The 24094-nt window shown below is 39.2% G+C and overlaps 1 protein-coding gene across 1 annotated transcript in view; it reads right to left on the bottom strand.

Annotated features, from left to right (window-relative positions):
* MRC1 (mannose receptor C-type 1) overlaps positions 1-24094 on the bottom strand; it is a 106728-nt gene that overhangs the window by 77892 nt on the left and 4742 nt on the right. The window contains exons 2-3 of the mRNA XM_010590887.3: positions 7385-7786; positions 3814-3987 (exon numbers count right to left, since the gene is read on the bottom strand). Coding sequence (XP_010589189.2) covers positions 3814-3987; positions 7385-7786 — 576 coding nt within the window. The remainder of the gene's footprint in view (positions 1-3813; positions 3988-7384; positions 7787-24094) is intronic.

Below are 24094 nucleotides of genomic sequence, written 5' to 3'. Positions count from 1 at the left end.
GGGTTTCCAAGGAGCAGCTGGTGGATTCAAGCTGTCAACCTTTTGCTCAGCAGCCAAGTGCTTAAGCACTGCACCACCAGGACCGCCATGCTATAGACAGATATTTATTTACAGCTTTTACGTATAAGATCTTTGGGAAATTAATAAACAACTGAAATATTTGCATATACTTAAATGCTGCGGAGCTTTCTTTTTTGTCTTTTTAATAATATAAAATTCTACTTACAAGTCACGAGGAGTCATAATTTTTTCATTTGCTTTGTAAGGAAGATAGAAAGGATTATGTAACTTCTCAAATTTCTTGAGACATATTCAACTTGCTAAGAAATTAGGGAGTTTCCTGTAGGCACATAGCCTACACTGTCCTGATTCTTAACTCTGTACCTAACTGGGCTTTGCATCTGATGAAGAAGTGATTATAGAGCTTTGTTATCCACACACCACACCCTGTGTTATGAAATTGGTGGTCCCATGGCACATGGAAGAAGAAAATTATACCAAAATTTCATTCAGGCAAGAACACAGAAATTTCTATGGCGCTTTAACTATAAAATCATTGCATATTTATATAAAAAAGAAATTTTAATTAGTGAGGTTAAACTGGAGCCCTGGTGGCACAGTGGTTAAGAGCTCGGCTGCTAACCAGAAAAGGTTGGCAGTTAGATTCCACCAGCCAACTGCTCTTTGGAAACCCTATGGGACAGTTCTACTCTGTTCTATAGGGTCGCTGTGAGTCGAAATCGACTCCACGGCAGCGGATTTGGGTTTGGAACGTTGAACTAAATTGTAACGATCTAAAGCCTTACTTATTTAGTATCCAAATAGATTTTTTCCCTATAAAAGTGAGATCATGAAATCATTCAGATGAGACCGATCCAGGGTTTATTTGAAGATCAAGAAGTTTTTTGCATGCTAATAAGGAAGTCTTAAAATTTGTATGTTTTTGTTTATAATATGCTGGAAAACGTGGGCTATCAAAAAGGGAGGAATGTTTTCTTATCCAGGGATGGAGGAAAGCAATATAAATGACCAAAGAAGGAAATACAGTGTGACTTTTCATTAAAGAAAAAGTATTCTGCATCTTAAATCAAGAAATTAAAAAGTATTTCTCAATGAGTGTATAGGTATGCTGGCTATTCAACATCTTTCCAAAGAGTTCAAATTTCCACAGTAAGCCAGCCCAACTGATGTTGAAAGCTAAAGTTGCAAACTATGGAGAACTGAGAGAAAGGGTCTTTTCCTTTTCCTGCTCTCGTGATATTTGAAAATAAATGTCTAAATAGAAGGAAAACATTACAAAAAACAATGCAAAAGACAATGAAGAACGTATATTATATGTCACTAATTCAATTACTGGTACCTCATCTTCCTGTACTGAGCCTGCTAATTGAAGAGTAATATAAAATAAAATGTTCTTTTGAAAGGAACACAAAGCAAGGAAAATGAAATAGATTGGAAAATTGCAAAGCTCTCTTAAAAAGGCATGAATTTATAAAATATGTCTAAAACTTTAACGCATATTGAAATCAAACAATTTTTTACTTTCTATAGTTATCTTTTACATTTAACACAAAAAGTATATAATTTGGTTTTGAAGACATAGAGGTGACAAAACTAAAACAATATTCCAGTGAAAATACTAAAGAGACTCCTCCAACACACATCATCCAAGGTTGTGAGTTTTCTTTGTGATTAACGACTTGACATTTATCTCCCACTTTTCATTCATTAAATCATACAGTCATCCAACAATGGTTTTGTCAACACCACTTAAAAGCAGGATGCCAGAGATGGACCCATGAAATCCCATCCTTAAAAAACTCCACAACAAACAGATTTTGAAAATTCTAGTCCTCCAAAAAGAACAAAGCAGAAAGCTATTCTTTAAACACTAGAAGACAATATTTATCTTAGGAAAAAAAAAAACAATTTTTTTTCAGACAAAAAGACTTCTAATATAGAGATCAGACATTTATAAACCTTCAAAGGGAATCACTCCTCTAAAAGTTGATATAAATGAGGTAAATAAATACATTTACCTCACCCAAGAATGGGAGAGCAGTGCCAATATGAATGAGAAGCCATCGAGTTTTTGCGGATATTCACCCAGAATGGAGAAATCACCCACAAGACAGAGCAATAATAACCTGGGCTGAGAAATCAAATTTACTTTTAGTGGGGTGATTAACCAAAATCCAAGCCAAACCTCTTGCCGTGGAGTCGATTCTAATTCATGGCGAACCGATGTGTTACAGAGTAGAGCTGTGTTCCACAGGGTTTTCAAGGCTGTTACCTTTTGGAGAAAGATGTGGCAATCTGCTTCTTTAAAGATTATAGCCTAGAAAACTCTATGGAGCAGTTCTACTCTGTCACATGAGGTTGTTACAAGTCACAATCAACATGGCGGCATCCAACAACAACAACTTTGCAGCAGATCACCAGGGCTATTGAAGGCGCCTCTGGGTGGGTTCAAAAGTGGGGATGATTAGGGATTATACATTCAAAGAGATAAACAGGGACAATATTTGGAATTCCGTCTTTAACATGACAAACTGAAGCGTACTTATAAATTATACTGTCTTATAATTAACGCTTTGGATAACGTGACTATGTGTGATTTGTGATCCCGAAAGTTTAGTTGTAATTACTGCTATTGCAACTCAGGTGACTGCGCAGCTGCCCCAGGCTGCATCCGATGGCTTCACCCTGCCCAGCCCCTTTGAAGCGCAGCAGCGTAGAAAGAGTTCTAGGTGATGCCAGAAAGCAGAAGCTGCTCTGTTTTACAAAATCTGAAGGGGCAGGTGAGAGGTCAGGGGTATGAAATTTAGGGGGAAGAAAAGGAAAAGGGAAGTCGGCAGCAGGAGGAGGATGTGGGCTGATGGGGAAAGTAAACCAAAGAAGAACCCTAGCTCTGACTCCCAACTCTGATGCCCACCTCCACGCCATCCAAAATCTGCTGGGCTGTTGCTTTCTAGATTGTTAAATGTGGAAGAAACGCCAAGAAATCCTCCATTCTGGCCTCTTCCCACCAATATAATGCAATATCTCTTATTTTGCACTATTGCAATGATCTTGCATTTTTTTATTAAAAAAAAAAACCTTCAAGCATATAAATAATCCATTTCCATGGATTCAAAACTGTGTAAATTAAGAAGAGTATCATTACTCTCATTTTTATGATGAGGAGCCATTTTCATTACGTTAACACAAAATTCAGGAGCCCTCTCGTCTCTCTGGAAACCCTGGTGGCACAGGGGTTAAGAGTTCAGCTGCTAACCAAAAGGTCGGCAGGCACTCCTTGGAAACCCTATGGGGCAGTTCTACTCTGTCCTATAGAGTCACTATGAGTCAGAATTGTATGAGTCAGAATTGACTCGATGGCAATGGGTTTGTTTTTTTTTTTTTCCTCATCTCTCTCCCCATTGATCCACACATTCGTGGCATCATTTGTATTCTACTGTTGATCTATAGTTTAACAAATCATTTGGGGATGGGAAATGGCATGCCTACCTCTGGAAATAAGTATATGTTGCACCTTCTACAATATAATTAGAAAATAACTGACAATAAAAGTGGGGATTGGAGAGAAGAAGAATTTGGTGAAAATAAAGGGGTCCTTTGATGCGACAATGTTGGGATAACGGGGATGCAGTCTAGTCTTGTTAACACTATTTAAATACACACAAAACACTTACGGCTGAGAGCCAGAAGATCACATTCTAGAGGAAAATGCTGTAGATAACTGCAAGTAATTATAAAGATATCGCCATGTTAAATGTGCCAGCCTTTTCTTGTTAGTAAATAGTTACTTACATTTCAGTGGACAAAATCCAAATAGTTTGTCTGTATCATAATCTGTGGTGGTTCCACACCAGAGCCATCCATCTGATCGCCCAACACTTGTGCAATCTGCATACCACTTGTTTTCAAACTTGAAAGGAAATGCACAAGTTGCTCCATTTGCATTGCCCAGAAGTGTAAACATGGCTGAAGAAACATAATGACTTGCATTTAGAATGTGAACCCATGCTCCTGAACATTGACTTTGCAATAAGAAGCGCACTGAAACAATTGATCTTTCTCTTCTGATCACACTGGATGTCCTCACACACAGGGATTTCTGTCCCCTCTCCCCTTTCTTTTCCTTCTTATTGCTCTGTCTTTTCCTCTCTCCCTCTGCTCAGCCTTTTGCTGAGTACACACAGAAGTCTGTACTTAATTCTAGTACCACTTCATTTCTGCTTTCAGATTTTCCTCTTTCCTCTCAAGAGGAAATAGTGGTCAGCTATAATGAAACTAGTTTTAATTTCTGCATTTCCTTCAAAACAGAGAATAGGCCATTCTTCCTCTTGGTTAGAATCACAGAATTATCGAATCTCTAGATTGAAAATAATCTTAAAGCTGTGCAGCCCAAACACACGTTGAAGATTTAAATCCCTTTCCTATGACTTCGTGCCAAGCCAGCCTTCACTGAGTCCCTCAACAATGACTACCAGGAATGGAGGAATTTTGGCATAACTCTATAATCCCATTAAGAAGAGAAACACTCGAAGACATTTGATACCATCTATAACCAATATCTACCTTTTTAAAACTGTATTCAAACAGATCAAAATGAGACGGTCTGGGTTCAACTAGAAAGGAAAATTGAAACAAATATAGGATTATTGTTGATTATGGTTTGACTTAAACCAACGGATTAGAGAAGCCCATGTATCCATTGACAATGGAACAACTCCCCTAGCTAAATTCTCCAGTATGCTATAGGTCTCTATCTTTGTAGGGTTCCCCCACTCTAGGAGATAATAACCCTCTACGTTCAAGTATGTGGTCTCTTGCTACCAGTGATAGACAGATTTTGTCCTAGGTAGGAATTCCCTTTTCTTAATTAAGTTTCATAGATTCTATGACTTGAAAAAGTTTCAAGAGATATTTAGTCACGTAAGTAGTGCACAGCACCTAACATACATTAACAGCACAATAAACATTAGTTCCTTATTCCCTTTGCTTTCCCTTTACTCAGCTTAGCTATCTATCCCTCTTTAAAAGCTGGGTTTATTTTTAAACTCAAAATTACACTGTCAATTTTTGTCAGCTAGCTGTTAAGAAATTTTAAATGCTATTCTATATTTAGTTCCACTGAGTTACAGGGTTGACTCTTCCAAATCCTATTTTGTATAGGGAACCAGCTTAATTTGGAAGTCATTGTGCACTCTCAATTACTGGGAGACTTGTTCCTTCATATGAAGAAAACCCACTCAGACCACCTCAAGGATAGTTCCACGGGTTATTGAGGCAGCCAAGAAATTTTATTTCCAATCGGAAATAGCCTTTTCAGAACTAACTCAGTTTATTTAACAATTATTGAACCACACTATACACCTGGTGCCAATGAAGGTGGAAAAAACCTGAGCTCCCCCTGACCCCCAACCACCTCACTGTAGTCAACTTACTCTTTTTCTTGTGGTCCTAACTTCTAGGCAACACTTAGAGCCTTCCATGTCTAAAATTATGGTTCTCTTTCTCTAATATAATCTCTGGCCTCAACCAGTTTTCTTCCCCAAGTTTTCTTGAGCGAGAAGATTCTCTAATATTCACCCTTTGATTTGTCTTTAGCTCTGATGGGTTTGTTCCAATTAATGGATTCCAAGACCACTCTAAGGGGCTAGACCCCCTGGCAGGAATATCTTACGTATCGGGAGATAATTGGAGAACAGCTAAAGTGTTGTCAGTGGACCATCTGCACCAGGATCACCCAGGTCTTCATAAAAATAGTTTAGTAACTGGATATGCTAATGCAGTATATGGGTGGGAGGGGGAACTTGGGATATTCATATTCAACAAGATTTCTAGGTGATTCTTATGCATGCTAAAGTTTGAGAACCACTATCCTATGTATATTCTTTTCAAAGCAAACAGAAGAACAAAAGTGGGATGGGATACAGTACTGTATTTTAAAATAAAAGATGGTGCCCCATGCCTTAGCACTAATCTTTGTCATATCAAATTCCTCACTTAGAACTATTGCCCCACCTGTGGAATTTGATATAGTCAAGTTTGCTTCACCCTGTCCTGCCCTATAATTTTCTATCAAATTGGTCCTTGAAGGCTGTGTTACTTAGGTTGTCCATCATATGACTTCTAAGCCTACATTATATTCAATAAATGCCAGAGATGAATTCTCTCTGAACCCCCCTTTTTACCTTACTTCAACTCCGACTCTCCTTTTCTCCTTATAGGGAAGGAAACTGGAAAGCTGACAAATTATCTCCTTACGAAGCACTGAACTCATACGCTCTGTCTTAGCTGTGATAAACTAGGTTAGCTAATCTGAGCAGTGCCGGTAACATAGTAATTGTGCAAACAGATAATCTCTTGTCCTAAAAGGCAATGTCTTCTCTGACCTTGAGGTTGTTCTAGATAATACTTCACAATAACCAAGTATCCAATCTCCCATGTGGTTACAAAATCATCCCACTCAAGAGATTCAACCTTTGTTAAGAGGCTTCAAGTTCTTTTCTCTTTTGTTGTACAGCCAACAGAGAATGAAATTTGGCCAAGAAAATTGGGTCAAGAGAAGGCTAAATACCCTGGTTTTATTTAAACTTCAAGGATCCAAGGAACCAACTGCATATTAAATGATTTTCTTATTGTGGTAAGTATATATCTAAAACAGAGCATTTACCATTTCAATATTTTTTTACATGTCCAGTTCAGTGACATTAATTACATTCATGGTGCTGTGCAGTTGATTGGGGGCGGGGGGGGGGCAATGGTGCTACAGTTTTCTAAGACAACTAACTAAATATGCCACATTTTAATTTATAAGCTAATTCCCCAGTCTTTTTAATCTTCTGATTATTATAGTTTCTAAATAAGGTGACAAAATAAATCAGTAACATTTAGAAACTCAAATTGTCGAGGAACTTGCCAAGATTTCATTTCAGGCAATCTGAATTTGTAAAGAATGTTGTTATCATTTCTCTCGGGATAACTTAAACCAAAGGAAAAGAAATGTTTGACTAAATTTATTTGTCACTTACAACCTTATCATGTCAAAGGGCAGACTTTGGGTCAAAGACTACAGTGAAAATTGCTTTCTAAAACTCATAACCCATGATTTAAAAAAAAAAAAGAAAATTTATGTAAAGTGAAAAGAAATAACTTGCCATTGATTCTAAATAGCTCAGGTATCATTCAGGACTTTTTACCATATTTATTCACCATAGTGTTCTCATAGAATACAAAAGAGTTCTTGACACAAAGAAGGTGGCCAATTAATATTTCTAGAACAAACTAAACAAGAACATATTTACTTTCTTGAACTAGAGTCTAAGAAAATGAGAAAAATTCAACACAAAGGTAAAAAACCCAAGCTTCTTACCTTCATAACTTCTAGAGCATAAATCATCTGTGGTTCCATAGATCTTCCATCTGCTCCATAAACCCGATCCCTTGTACAGCATAATATTCTTTTCTTGTCTATTGCCATAGTTAAAAAACAAATCTTCTCCCTTGATCCCAAAAAGTGTATCATTTTTGCACTCCCATTTCTGAAATTCATTCTTTGAGTCACAGGCATATAGAGTGATAGCAACCCAATCGGTTTTGGATGGGACCCCCAAGCATAATTTAAATGCAACACTCATAACCTGGGAATCAGACACCCATCGGAATTTCTGTGATTCATTGTCTGGGTTGCAAGCTGCAGTTTGAACTGCACTGGGACTCAATGCTTCCACACAACGCTTGTGATCTTCATTATATATTAAAAATTGCCTTGTGTCTGTTTAAAAAAAAGAAGAAAGAAAGCATGCTTAAGTGGTTACACGTGACAAGGACAATTTTATGTCTTAAGTTCCCAACCTTTCCATTTCTCTAAAAACTTATGATCGCAGGAGAAGAGGTGAAGCAGGCTCTGCCTGGGCCAGCTCAGTCCCTTTTTGGAATCCTTCATGCTGGAGAGAGGAACTGATTGAGGGTGCCTGCCTTGGGGAGGATGTGTGGCTATTGGCAATTGGCTGGAAATCTTCCAGATGCCCGAGGTAATTATGATGAAACCTGGCGGCACAGTGGTTAAGCGTTTGGCTGCTAACCAAAAGTTTGGCAGTTCAAATCCACTGACCGCTCCTTGGAAACCCTATGGGGCAGTTCTACTCTGTCCTATAGGGGTCACGACGAGTCAGAATCAACTGGAAGGCAACGGGGTTTGGTTTTTTGTTTTTATTTTTTTGGATTGAGAAGGCCTGTCATAAAATATGTACCTGAATTATAGTGAAGTAAATGTAAAAGGTAGATAGCAGAGAAAGAAATAACCTCAATATGAGAAAAGAAAACTTAGGCAATATGAATACGATAAGGTAAAAATCAAATGCATGTAGATCCCGGAAGGAAATTTGAAATCTGACTCATCCCTATGCTCTTTCGAGATATGTGAAATCTATATATAATGAGCAACAGAGTTTTTTGTTTGTTTTTTTGCAATTTAAAAAATAATTTTATTTTAGATAATTTTGTCTTCATTATATGTTCTGCAAATTTTTGAACTAAGTGCTTTCTGGGTAGCCCAGGTCTGAGTAACTAGACATTATTTAAAGTTCTTTGTTTGTTTTGTTTTGTCTTCTAACAATAGGTGACTTAGAGATGTAGCATCTAGAGATAAATTAGTATCTGTTACATAATTTTAACTTTCATTTCATTGCCATATTCAGTCTAACATTTTTATAACAAAAAGATACAAAAATGTACTTAAAAGTTTAATAATTTGTAAAGTCTGCAATCGGTGAAATAAATGTAAGTCTTTAGATCATTTGAGTTAAAATTTCAAGAATAACTTTAAAAATAACAAACTGATACTTTTGATTTGGGACTGGTGATATTAGAAAATGTGTGTAGCTTTTGCTTCTATAGTACAGAGCAGTTAGCTAGCAAAGTCTGGCTTCCTGCTGCAAAAAAAAAAAAAAGGCTAGTAAAGGTTTTTTTTTTTTAAAAAAAAATAAAAATTGAGTTCATGTAAAGGTTTTTCTTTTTTTATTTTATTTTTTAAGAATAGACAAAGGAACTGACTCTGATATCTTTTAATTTTGTGACATAAATATAGATTAGACACTTCTTATCCTAAATTTCTTTTAGTTCTGTGGTTCTTTCAAAATGAGCTGGTAGTATTGCAGATCTTTTTAGGGTCTGAATAAATGACCTTGCTATTTTTAATCAAATCACCCCAGTGCAATGTAACAAGGTACAAACAGGATCACTAGTAGAGACCTTCACCATTTAAAAAAGACCTTTCATAAACCACATTCTATTTATTGTTCTCGACATTCCTGTGAGGTTAGCTCTGCTTGCACTCTGCAATCAGTTTTAGGACTATCACTTCAGGGCTTATAATGAATCTTTGCTTCAGAGGATATTTTCTCCTAACGTGCTCTTGTTTCTGCTCTTGTCCCACACTTGTTATAAATCTGCTTTTATGCTGCCTGGCACCTACCTGCATTCCTAATTCTGGGCTACACGGACCCTCTCCTGGGTTCCTCAGCTGAGTTACTCATATGTGCTGGTTTGTTTTCTGGGAGATGGACCTCAATAATACCTGGGTCCAGAATACCTGCTTTTGCTGGCTTCTCTGGAGTTGAATATACAATACATAACTGTATTATCTGTCAGCCAAATATATAATACATAACTGAATCCTCTCCTGTCTAGCTGAACTTCTGCCCAGTTGGTCTCATTTTGTTGCTGCCATGTTCTCATGTGGCAAAATGAGTCACTTTCTGTACTGATGATAAAAATTACAAATTTTAATAATATGGTACATAGCTCATAATAAAACACTGGAAATAGGAAAACAAAGGCAACTTTTAAAAACAGTTACTGTGATAATCTACCACACATAAATGTAAATTTAGGACCTTCTAGATCTGGGTAGTTCAAAAAGGTAATGAACTCTGAATATTTACACATATAAAACCAAAATAGTCCAGATACATATATGGAAACTCAACTATACTGACCTTTACATTTAAAGGAATTTACTTTTGCTATTTTGCCAACTGTTTTCACATCTAGACTTAACCTTCACTTTTTAGATAGCTTTGCTCAATAACATCTCATCATTAATAACACATATGTCTTCTACCTCAGACTTCAGCCATTTTGATTTTGGTTTTATTGTTAATTTAGTGACTTCAGAGACCCCATGTGTAACCGAGCAGAACAGCTCCACAGGATTTTCTTGGCTGTAATCTTTACAAAAGCAGATTGCTAGGCTTGTTTTTTTACATGGCGCCACTGTGTGGGTTCAAACCGCCAACATTTTGGTTACCAGCTAAGTGCAAGCCGTTTGCACCACCCACGGACCTTAAACTTCAGCATTTTGATTGTATTGGCCAGGCTACCAAATTCAATCAAGTAATCAATTGGTGACCAGCTATTTAAAATAAGATGCTTGAAAGTCTTCATACATTAACAGTGTTGCTCCTTCAGAGCTTTTTATCCTTATGGACTTTTATTCTATGAGCTTCATTTTCATCTGTGGTTCCATCTTAATTATATTCTAAATATACCGGTGCTTAACAAGTAAACACGGTCCCTGGGTGACACAAACGGTTTGTGTTTGACTACTAACCTAAAAGCCTGGCGGTTTGAACTGACCTAGAGGCATCATGGAAGAAAAGCCTGGCAATCTGCTTCTGTAAAGATTACGGCCAAGAAAACCCTATGGAGCAGTTCTACTCTGTAATAGATTGGGTTACCATGAGTCAGAATTGACGTGATGGCAATGGGTTTTGGTAATAAGTAAAAATCCAATCTTTTCTCTCTCATTAATGGCATCACCACCCAGACAGACCCATGAAGCCCCAAATCCTAGGAATCATCCTGGATTTGAAGCTTTTGCTCACTTTCCAGTAAACCCATTACCATCGAGTTGATTCCAACTTATAGTGACCCTATAGGACAAGGTAGAACTGTCCCAGAGGGTTTCCAGGGCTGAAATCTTTATGGACACAGGCTGCCACATCTTTCTTTCTCCAGTGGAGTGGCTGGTGGGTTCAAACTGCCAGTCTTTCAGTTAGCAGCCGAGTGCTTAACCACTGTGCCACCAGGGCTCCTTTTCCAGGACAATAGCCCTTCCAGGACAATAGTAGGATCTATTGGCTCCAGCCAAGATATACCTTAACTCACCCATGTCTCTTCATGTCCACTGCAACCACCATAGGCCAAAACACATTGGTCTTGATTTAGAACAGCTGCAGTCACCCCCGACCAGCCTCCCTGACCCTCTACAACCCATTCTTCCCAGAAAGACCAAACCCATCTTTGAAAAATATAAATTAAAGCATGCCATTCCCCTACTTAAAGCCCTTCAAGAGTGTACCATTGCACACAGGGAAAAAAAAAAAAAAAAAAACTGGCTTCCAAATCACACTTCACTAGACAGGGCAGGATCCAGCTCCAGCTACCCCCACCCTTGTCTCCTACCACAATCACGTGGCCTTTCAGTTCCTCAGCCACTCCAAGCTCATCCACTTTAGCAACTTCGTACTTTGAGTTCCCTCTTCTTTGGAAGTTCATTTGAGTCACAGCTCAGGTGTCAACTCCTCAGGGAGTTCACCATCTATTTTTACTCTTTTATTCTCTATATAATATTCATAACCATCTTAAAATATATCCTTTTATATTTGTTTTCTTATGTTTTGCCTCTCTCCCTCTACTGGAATGTAAAATCCGTGAGAAAAGGGACTTTATCTTTCTCATTCACTAAGGAGCCCCTGGGTGCCTATGTGCTCGGCTACTGACCAAAAGGTTAGAGGTTGGAATCCACCCAGAGGCATCTCAGAAGAAAGGCCTGGCAATCTACTTCTGAAAGATCCTAACCATTGAAAATCCTAGGGAGCACAGTTCTATTCTGACACACGTGGAATCGCCATGAGTTGGAATTGACTCGACAGCAACGGCTTTTTTTGTTGTTGGTTTTTTTATTGTATTCTCTCTTTTTGGAGCCTAATAAGCTCTCAACACGTATTAATTGAATGAATGGAAGAATATTTACTAAGTCTGAAGCATAGTGACTAGTGACCAAGGTAAACTATCTTACTTAATGATTAATGGTTAAGAATTGATTGAATATTAGTTTTTCCCTTAAAAGCTTATTTTTACTGAAGAGCAATTTATAAATGTTTGGACTTACGAAAGGAGTGCTTGGAAATGAAAACTTTTTATTTCAATATATACTTATCTCTTCTTGTTTCCTTTATTTGTCTTTTGGCTTCTAACACATTAGGAAGTGGCATAAGTCTGATATTACCTTTGGCGGACAATGTGAGGAAATGTAAAATTATTGCTCAGTGGTGGTACATTCAGACATTACGCTTCTCCCCGAGTTGTCAACAGGTAGTTTTGCTTTCACGGTGGTCCGCGTGAAATGTCCCTGATCTACAATGTCAGGCTTCTTCCTCTGAAAGTGTATTCCAAGACCTTGACCAAAAGGCAGCTGGTGGCATTTCTGCCACTATTAACTACAACAGGTTTATACATTTGTAAATATCCCATCTTTTGTCTGTAGAGATTATGTTATTGTAATAAAAATATCACAAAACCAAGCGAGGACAATTGGATAGCTACATTCATTTGTCTGCAACCTCATTTATGAGATCTAATATATGAGTTTTTTTTTCTTCCTTTAAATACCTACACATCGGAAATTTATTTATAAAATCGGAAGATCATCCATCTTAACTTTATTTTGCCAATTTTACATGTATTTTTCAACAAATATTTGGCAAGCACCTACTCTGTGCCAGGCACTGTTATTCAGTGATAATGTGAAGACAAACCAGAGAGACCAGCTCTCTGCCCACTCTGAGCATATGCGCTGCTATGTTAATTCAAGGGCAGCAATGTCAAGGATCAGGAGTCCCTGGTGGTGCAAATGGTTAACCCTGTCTGCTACTGACAGAAAGCCTGGCAGGTTGAGTCCACCTAGAGCCACCTTGGTGATCTACTTCTGAAAAATCAGCCATCAAAACCCTATGGAGCACAACCTATTCTAACATACATGGGTTGCCATGAATCTGAATGGACTCAATGACAATTGGTTTGGTTTTAGTTAATGTCAAGGGTCAAAATACAGTTAGGGAAGAAGCAATAAGTTTCAACCCAGTATCTCAGATTAAAAATAACTGAAGATTAACTATTCAATAAGGAACCCTGATGGTGCAATGGTTAAGCGCTGGCTGCTAACCAAAAGGTTGGCTGTTTGAACGCAACCAGCGGCTTTGCAGGAGAAAGACCTGGTGATCTTCTTCCATAAAGATTATGGTCAAGAAAACCATATGGGGCAGTTCTACTTTGTCACATGAGATCACTACGAGTCAGAATTGATTCAACATTCAACAGCACCCAACAACTATCGCATAGCATTGGTGTGAATTTTCTTTTAAGCGTGTTTTAACATTTTTTAATTAGTTATTTTATAACATTGAGCAACTAATTAAATTCCCAAAACTACTAAAAAAGAATATTAGGTTATTAACAATGATCATTGAGAAATGTAAATATTATATACTATATTTTAATATACATTTTTAGACTTTCCCCACTATCAATAAGTAAAATGCCGACATTAAAACATAGAAGAAAATAAAAACTTCTGGAAGACAGCAAAGCTCAGTAAAAGGAAGATAAGTGAGTATTCTGTAGCAGATAGTGTCGGAACCCCACTTTTAACTCTTTGGCCTTTGCAATATCAGTACATGCCAGGCCTATTTCCAGATGTCAGAACTTGCCCTGGGGGCTTTTTTCTGGCTATCACAGCCCACTATGCCCACACACTGTGCAAATTAGAAGGGCCCAAGAATTAACACACCTAGGAACAGCCTTCCACCAGTGACTGATGGGAACTGATAATTAAAGATGTTGCACATTGGGTGGGATGACCCTGGGGCACATAGTACATATTATCCCTAGGGCTTCCCAGGAGGATTGAGTTCCAGTTGCCCACAGTGACCCCTTGCTTGTTAACATGCCCTTTTTTGATTCCTTCTCTTCCTGTCTCACTTCCCCAATCCCCTACCAGTGTTTCCTGGAACCACTTCCGACAAATACTGCTTGAACCCAAATCTTTGTCATAGGCCTGCTTCTTGGACAACTCAAACTAAGACAAAGATATGTCTAATAGCCTCAGTAAACAGATGTAAGGTCTACATGTTTTCCCCCAAAGAACTGAAATTAACTAAGAAAATGAAAAATCATAGCAATAGGGTTAACAATATTGAACAGAAGAATAAAAGAAAAACTTTATTTTGAACTTTAATGATTCATTCATTCATCAAATAGCTAGAGAAACTACTAGTTTAAATCACTGCATTTGGCTATTTGGGGAGCTACAAACATGAGTCCAATAAGGAGAAAATAGAGGCCATAAGTAAGATGCTCTGGCAACATCCTGCCTCCCTCCTACACACTCAAAACCCAGCCCTGGTCTTTCACTCCCATCTCAGCAGAAGAGGACTCCCTTTTGCAGCTGATATCTTCATGCCTGCCTGAGACCCATCCCTTCCTGCTGCATCAGAGACCTCTCTCAACTAGCTGCCCTCTCTTCCCACTACCGAATCTTTAACAGCATAATGCCAGCCTCTTCCCCAACTTTGGAACAAAACCTGGGGGTAGGAAGTTGATACTATACTCCTCTTTCTTCTTCTACATATAACCATGCTAACAAATTACTTCATCTTGGTGTCTTGTGTTAACCTGATCACCAGAGCTCTAGCATTAGGTTAACAGGTAACCAGACTCCACTGCTCACTCGCTGTATGAACTTGGTAACGTTTCTTAACTACTCTGTGTTTCCATCTCCACATCTGTAAAATCAAAGGAGAAAAACAGGACCTGCTCATTGTTGTGAGAACTAAATGTAATCTTCTAAATAAAGCACTTCTTCTATTTCTTCATCTTTGGCCCTAGTGGTTGGTGCGTAAATTTGAATAATAGTCATATTAACTGGTCTTCCTTGTAGGCGTATGGATATTATCCTATCACTGACAGCATTGTACTTCTGGATAGATCTTGAAAAGTTCTTTTTGACGATGAATGCAACACTATTCCTCTTCGAGTTGTCATTCCCAGCATAGTAGACTATATGATTGTCTTATTCAAAATGGCCAATACCAGTCCATTTCAGCTCACTAATGCCTAGGATATCGATGTTTATGTGTTCCATTTCATTTTTGACGATTTCCAATTTTCCTAGATTCACAGTTCGTACATTCCAGGTTCTGATTATTTTTATCAGCTGCTACAGTCTGAAATTGACCAAACCTGCAATCAAGATGCATTGATAATTACTGGCGATTGGAATGCGAAAGTTGGAAACAAAGAAGAAGGATCAGTAGTTGGAAAATATGGCCTTGGTGATAGAAACAATGCCGGAGATTAAATGATAGAATTTTGCAAGACTGATGACTTCTTCATTGCAAATACCTTCTTTCACCAACATAAATGGCAACTTTTTTTTTTTTTTAATACACGTGGACCTCGCCAGATGGAACACACAGAAATCAAATTGACTACACCTGTGGAAAGAGATGGTGGAAAAGCTCAGTATCATCAGTCAGAACAAGGCCAGTGGCCAACTGTGGAACAGATCATCAATTGCTCATATGCAAGTTCAAGCTGAAACTGAAGAAAATCAAAGCGAGTCCACAAGAGCCAAAACATGACCTTGAGTATATCCCATCTGAATTTAGAGGCCATCTCAAGAATAGATTTGATGCACTGAACACTAGTGACTGAAGACCAGACGAGTTGTGGAATAACAACAAGGACATCATCCATGAAGAAAGCAAGAGGTCACTGAAAAGACAGGAAAGAAAGAAAAGACCAAGATGGATGTCAGAGGAGACTCTGAAACTTGCTCTTGAGCGTCGAGCAGCTAAAGCAAAAGGAAGAATTGATGAAGTAAAAGAGCTGAACAGAAGATTTCAAAGGGCATCTTGAGAAGACAAAGTAAAGTATTAAAATGACATGTGCAAAGAGCTGGAGATGGAAAACCAAAAGGGAAGAACATGCTCAGCATCTCTCAAGCTAAAAGTGTGAAGGAAAAATTCAAGCTTCAAGTTGCAACACTGAAGGATTCTACAGGGGAAATATTAAACAACACAGGAAGCATCAAAAGAAGATGGAAGGAATACACAGAGTCATTATACCAAAAAGAATTAGTCGACGTTCAACCATTTCAAGAGGTGGCATATGATCAGAAACCGATGGTACTGAAGGAAGAAGTCCAAGCTGCTCTGAAGGCATTGGGGAAAAATAAGGCTCCAGGAATTGGTGGAATATCAATTGAGATGTTTCAACAAACAGATGCAGCACTGGAGGTGCTCACTCTTCTATGCCAAGAAATATGGAAGATAGCTTCCTGGCCAACTGACTGGAAGAGATCCATATTTATGCCTATTCCCAAGAAAGGTGATCCAACCAAATGTGGAAATTATAGAACAATATCATTAATATCACACGCAAGCAAAATTTTGCTGAAGATCATTCAAAAATGGCTGCAGTAGTATATTGACACGGAACTGCCAGAAATTAAGGCCAGTTTCAGAAGAGGACGTGGAACCAGGGATATCATTGCTGATGTCAGATGGATCCTGGCTGAAAGCAGAGAATACCAGAAGGATGTTTACCTGTGTTTTATTGATTACGCAAAGGCCTTCGACTGTGTGGATCATAACAAACTATGGATAACACTGAGAAGAATGGGAATTCCAGAACACTTAATTGTGCTCAGGAGGAACCTTTACATAGATCAAGAGGCAGTTGTTCATACAGAACAACTGGATACTGGTTGGTTTAAAGTCAGAAAAGGTGTGAGTCAGGGTTGTATTCTTTCACCATACCTATTTAATCCGTATGCTGAACAAATAATCTGAGAAGCTGGACTATATGAAGAATGGGGCATGAGGATTGGAGGAAGGCTCATTAGCAACCTGCATTATGCAGATGACACAACCTTGCTTGCTGAAAGTGAAGTGGATCTGAAGCACTTATAGTTGAAGATCAAAGACCACAGCCTTCAGTATGGATTACACCTCAACATAAAGAAAAAAAAAATCTTCACAACTGGACCAATGAGCAGCATCATGATAAATGGAGAAAAGACTGAAGTTGTCAAGGATTTCATTTGACTTGGATCCACAATCAACACCCATGGAAGCAGCAGTCAAGAAATCAAAAGACGCATTGCACTGGGCAAATCTGCTGCAAAGGACCTCTTCAAAGTGTTGAAGAGCAAAGATGTCACCCTGAAGACTAAGGTGTGCCTGACCCAAGCCATGGTATTTTCAATCACATCACATGCATGTGAAAGCTGGACAATGAATAAGGAGGACCGAAGAAGAGTTGACACCTTTGAACTGTGGTGTTGATGAAGAATATTGAATATACCATGGACTGGGGCCAAAAGAACGAACAAATCTGTCTTGGAAGAAGTGCGGCCAGAATGCTCCTTAGAGGCAAGGATGGCGAGACTGTGTCTTACATACTTTGGACATGTTGTCAGGAGGGATGAGTCCATGGAGAAGGACATAATGCTTGGCAGAGTACAGGGTTAGCAGAAAAGAGGAAGACCCTCAAAAAGGTGGATTGACACGGTGGCTGCAACAATGAGCTCAAGCATAACAACGACTGTAAGGATGGCGCAGAACCGGGCAGTGTTTCGTTCTGTTGTGCATAGGGTCGCTATGAGTTGGAACCGACTCGACGGCACCTAACAACAACGACAAAATAAAGTACCTAGAATAATTCCTGAGACACAGAAATTGCTTGACACATGTTAGTTATTACTATCATTAACTTGGGAGCATCAGCCTGAAGATGGTATGAAATGGTTCAAAACAGAATGAAATTAGACAGCATGGAGAGCTGTGGCCGCAACCCAGAGAAAGGGCCAGAGGGCCAGAGAAAATAGAAACCCCAGAATTTTCAACCTCAGGAGGCAAAGTAGTGAGGTGGAGAGAGATGTGTTCTTTGGGGGCAGCAGATTTGTTATCAAATCCTGGTTCCACCATTTACTAGCTGTCTTTCCTTAACCTAATCATTCTGGCTTCAATTTTCTGTATGTTAAAATGGGCATAATAACGGTATCTGATAGAGTTGCTGTGAAGTTCTAAATGAGGTAATGAATGTAAACCAAAAACCTGTTGCAGTTGAGTCAATTCTGACTCATAGAGATCCTATAGGACAGAGTAGAACTGCCCCACAGGGTTTCCAAGGAGTGGCTGGTGGATTTGAACTGCCGACCTTTTGGTTAACAGCCCAGCTCTTAACCACTGTGCCACCAGGGCTCCAATTTATGTAAAGCACCTAGCATTTCATTTTGCATATAGACCCCTTTGGTAAATGTTAATTTGCCTCACGGTCAGAAGACCTTGGAGTCAAGCATTAGCTCTGGTCCTCACTGGCTAGCTGACTTCTGCAAACCACTTAATTCTTCTGACCCTCAGTTTTCTCAAATAGTAGAAGGAACATAGTAACCCCTGCCCATCCAACTCATGGGGTTGTTGTGAGAGTCTAATATGATTAAGGATCTGAAAGCACTCTGTGACCTTAGCTTGGCCTAAAATTGGGAAGTATTTGCCTTAGAATGAGTTTTTTCTTTCTCTTTCAGCTTATTTTTGAAAAAGCACTTGCCTCTTCACCTCCTTCCACTCCACTTCTGTTTCCTCTAATTTCTCCTGGCCTTCTCTGTAGATCAGCCTAACCACATTATCTTTGTCATTCAACAGGGACTTACAGTAGCCAAGAACAAGACGATACTGCTGTTCTTATTTTGATGCCAGATTTACACCCTCTCTGCTAAGCAGATACACCCTGTTTCCAAAGCTACTTTCCTTTTGTGCACCTCCTCTTCAGGTGGCTTCCTTTTGTACAACTCTTCATGTGGCCTCTGAGATCTCCCCATTTTCCTGCAGCCTTTCAAGATTCCACTCAGAGAGTAGGTCACAGGATGTGAGACTTGAAGGACACCTGTGATCTCCGGTCTCTTTTTGAAGACAATCATTTTTTTCTTCAACTGGGGATGGCATTTTTGACTCTTTAAAGCTCACAGTTTAACCAATGCTGACTCTTCCTACCCAGAAATTAGTTCCAATACCCCCAGAAAGCATTGAAATGCCATGCAACCAAGCAATGGTCTTCTTACCTCTATCTGCAATGGTTTGTGTCATGGATTGAATTATGTCCCCCGCAAAATGTGTATTATCAACTTGGTTAGGCCATGATTTCCAATATTCTGTGGTTGTCCTCCATTTTGTGATTGTAATTTTATGTTAAAGAGGGTTAGGGTCGGATTGTAACACCCTTACCTGGTCACATCTCTGATCCAACATAAAGGGAGTTTCCCTGGGGTGTGGCCTGCACCACCCTTTATCTCTCAAGAGATAAAAGGAAAGGGGAGCAAGCAGAGAGTTTGGGACCTCATACCACCAAGAATGCAGCATTGGGAGCAGAAAGAGTCCTTTGGACCCGGGGTCCCTGTGCATGAGAAGCTCCTCGATCATGGGAAGATTGAGGTCAAGGACCTTCCTCCAGAGGCGACAGAAAAAGAAAGCTTCCCCTGGAGCTGAAGCCGTGGATTTGGACTTGTAGCCTACCTTACTCTGAGAAAAAAAAAACTTCTCTTTCTTAAAGCCATCCACTTGAGGATTTCTGTTATAACAGCACTAGATGACTATGACAGTCTGCACACACAAACTTCCACCTCTAGGTTGTAGAAAAATCAGATGCAGTTTGGAAGAACAACAAGAAAAACAGCCAAATACAAAAACAATTAAAAAAGAAAGATGACAAAAACTTGGTTTCCCTAAATAACTTCAGAAACCAAAAAAAAAAAAAACCAAACCCACTGCCATCGAGTCGATTCCAACCCTAACTTCAGAAAGCACATCTTAAATCTGGTGTCTTTTTTTTTTTTTCTCTAAAACAAGTCATATGCATAAAGGAAGAAATAAACTAGAAAAAAGAAAAGTGGAAATATTATGAGGAAATTTTATGAGAATTAAAACTAAAAAAGAAATAGCAGCAGTAGATTTCTTTTGAGTATTAAGTCAATCATTTGATCAACAAAAAAGCATTGCTTCCATTTAATAGAATTCTCCACTGGGAGTTAGGAGTCTTGAGTATTAAACAGGTTGCACCACTGATTGTGAGACTGTGGAAAAATCACCTAACCGGGCATGACCTCAGTTTCCCTACTTATATAACAAGAAGTTTGGATGCAGCAGACTACTGAGCTAGAGAATTTCCTTTTTTTTTTTTTTTTTCCTCTCTCTTGTTGGGAATGAAAGTTCCAGAACACTACTTAGACTTGCTAAAGCCATCACTCACCCCTCCCTACCTGAGAGACATAGAAGGGTAGATGCAGCGGGAGGGGGCTATTGTCTAAGAAAAGGGATTGAATCAGGCTCCTTGTGCTTTGAGGGTTAAAAGGAAAAGCTGCAGGCCGCTGAAGAAATGCCTTCTCAGTGAAGAAGATGGACTGTCTCTGGGGTACCACCTTGACCCAGAGCTCCTGGGACATCCCTGGGGGTGGCTTTGAATGGGACTGAAAAAACTGGTCTCCAAGAGCAGCGATGTAGGAGCTGAGGCAGAGGACACACTTGGCCTCCCTCAAAGACACGCAGGAATCAGAATCATGTGGCAAATGGGAAACATTTTTGTAGACAGGAGTGTGGGTGGTATATTCTAGGCAGAAGAAATGGAATCAGTAAATATGGACTCAAGAAAAGTGTACAAAACATTAAAAGAACAAGAACAATTTTACAAAAATGGTGGATTCTGATGGGGGAGTTGTCGTGAGTCTATTTCAACTCATAGTGATCCCGTGTGACAAAGTAGGGTTTTCTAGACCATAATCTTTATGGGAACAGATTGCAAGGCCTTTCTCCTGCAGTAGTAGTAGGAGATAAAGTTGGAAAGATAAGGTGGAAGCCAGACTAAGAGTTTGAAGGTCGAATGTTGGGTTAGACAACTCCACTCAGTAGCAGTGAGCAACCTTAAAGGTTTGCAGACTTGGGTTCTGATATTGCCACAGACGAAATGATGCATTTCAGTTAAATAACAGAAAAAGCATGTGAACGCATTATAAAGCACCAGAAATTGTGTTACGTAGGAAAATCTCATTAGTTACTAATATAAAACAAAATACCTTCCAAAAAACAGAATGCCTGTACTGCAGTTGTGGCTGGAGTCATTACTTCAGCAACCTCAGTGGCATCATGATTGTCTCCCAGGATCCGTTCTGCTCTTACCCATATGGATAGGAGCAGACGCTTAGACTTGATCTAAAGATTAGAAGGCAGGCTCCGTTGGTCTGATGCTACGTCTTGGAAAAAAACTGAAGCTATTTTAGACCAGGCCCTTTACGTAGACTTCCCAATCCTCACGAAAACCATTCAAATATGTCTTTCAGAGATGTTAATTACTTGCTCAAAGTCACACAGTTAGTAACTTATCCACTTACATTAGGGATTTGCATCTAAGTCTGACACCCCTCAAAGCAAGAAGCCTTCCTGTGTTTTGATTATTAATGTATCCTAAATGCCTATGGAAATGCCGATCACATCATAGATGCTCAGTAAATACACTTTGGGGAAAAAGGAATGAGTAAACAAATGGGACACTGGCTCCTTCTCTTGCATCCCAGCAATTTCTAGAAATGGGTTTCTTAGAACTACAGCAAGGTAAGCCCCCTTCCCACTCTTCCTTCCTCCAGGCATTTCCAGGGTCTCAGTTCACACACACACAAAAAAAGTCTTTCTATTGCACAAAATTCCTGACTCTGGAAAGTAACAACTAGAGGAAAAAAAAACTAAAGTGCTCTCTAAGGTCATACTTCTACTGAAATTCATTTATACTTAAGTGTATAGCAGTCATCAAAAAGCTTTAAAAATTGATGTTAGATGATTTCTGAAAGCAGAAGGAGCCTAAACTCCAGAAGAGAGTGGCTCCAGAAAGGGGAGTGGATAATGCTGAAGAAATGTGCAGACTTCACCATTTGGCTAAGGGCCCTTCAACCTGCAGGAACTGTTGGCAGTTGGGAGGGGTGTGTGCTCTGCCCTGGGAGCTGAGCACAGACACCACTCTGCAAGACCACTGTCACAGTGCAAGCTCTGCTATGCACGATTTATATGCATATTATAATAAGGTAATAAGGAATAATAAAGTCAATCTCAATTAAGTTCCTAAAAGCTTTGTTGAGATATTATTTATTCAAGGAGCATTTATTGAGCACTTCTCTGCTTTTTCAAAGGAGCCCTGGTGGTGCAATGGTTAAGTGCTCAGCTGCTAACTGAAGGGTTGGTGGTTTGAACCCACCAGTGGCTATATAGGAGAAAAGACCTGGTGATCTATTACTATAAAGATTACAGCCTAGGAAACCCTATGGGGAAGTTTCACTCTGTAGGGTCACTAGAAGTCAGAGTCAACTCCATGACAAGCAACAGTAACAACTTTTTTGCACCTTTGCACACCCAAATCAAAACACAGCTAAATATCACATTCTCGGTTCAAGTTTCTCTAACTCTCACACTGCACCCTCAAAGCACCATCTACACATCTGTAACATAGCACTTAGAATTTCAGGCACAAGGACACCCAGATGGAGTACACGCTTCTGAGCAATAGTCTTCAGAAAATGCTTCAATGTATGTCACTTTGAGAATAGGCAACAAAAGACAGCCAACTCAGCACTGTCCATTGGGACTTTAGAGGAAACACTTTCAGAAGGCTAATAACATACATTTTATATCACAGAACTTCAGTTCAATCTAAACTATTAGTTATTAAAAAGAAGTGTATCAATTAAAACTATAAGTCAAATACAGAATTTAAGTTTAAAGATCAAAGAGTTTGCCCTATTAGTAAACATCAATTAAAAATATATATATATTTAGGATTGGCAAACCAGTTATTAAAAAAAAAAAAATTAGATGAGCTTTTCTCTAAAATGACTGCTATAGTTCTGCCCATTACTCTCTGTGAGTTTTGACAAGTTGTAACAGCCATTTTGATGACCAGTTTTCATATCTGTAAAATGAGACCAACCATGCCTACATCAGAGAGTGCTATGAGAACTCAGTGAGCCTCTGTGTGCAACGTGTTTAGTCCATAATTCTATTCCGGTGGTATAGATGAGTGATCCTCCAACAGAAGGTAAGGAAGACATTCACCTGGGGGAGGGAGCACAAGTCAGAATTATCTGGGGGGCTTTAGATTCCAATTTGTGCCCCTTCCCCACAGTGAGAATTGCTGCCATTGTGAGCCACTGTGACAGCTGTGGGTACAAAGTCCCTCAGGTGAGCTGAAGCAGAAACCAGGCGTGGCTGTTACTGCAGGCGCACACCCTAATCTTCACTACATGCATCCTGTGGTCAAGGGTAAAGCTGCTTAGAATTCCACTGACTTATTCTACTTCCAGAGTTCCTGGGCAGGGCAGTTACCACGCTTAGGGGCTTACCAAAATATTGGAGAGACAAGTACACCAAGAGTTACCTCGGAAGAGAGGCCTGGTGATCTACGTCTGAAAAATCACCCACTGAACATCCCATGGAGCACAGTTCTACCCTGGTGCACTTGGTGTTGCCATGAGTCTGAGCCAAGCCCATGCAACTAGTTATTCTACTTTCATTACTATCTCCTGATTCATTATCTCTCTCCCCTTTTCAATGCAACACACATTTATAGAGCACCTGCTTTAGGCACAGTAATGGGGCCTTGAGGTCTAAGCCTCTGATCCAGTTAGTTGTGCCCAACACTTGCAGATTAACCAAAAATCGCTCTTAACACTCAAAAATCTAAACTACCTGTATGTTTCAAGGCATAAATGTTAACACTGACTTCAAATATAAACCTCAGGCAAACTGTTAAATGGAGTTCCAAAATCATTGAAAGAGGCTGGTATTTTTCTCCCACTAAAGTCGGTTTTGTGAAAAATGACTATATTGAAGAATTACTATCTAGTGTAAGATATGTGCTTCAAATGGAATCAAAGTTTTCAAAAGAGATCATTAGAATCATTATTATGATGATTACATGTGAG

This window comes from Loxodonta africana, chromosome 4, assembly GCF_030014295.1.
Source record: "Loxodonta africana isolate mLoxAfr1 chromosome 4, mLoxAfr1.hap2, whole genome shotgun sequence".
In the NCBI taxonomy this organism is placed as follows: Eukaryota; Metazoa; Chordata; class Mammalia; order Proboscidea; family Elephantidae; genus Loxodonta; species Loxodonta africana.
Note: the sequence above shows the minus strand (reverse complement) of the source record. Positions and strands in the feature narration are given on the sequence as shown.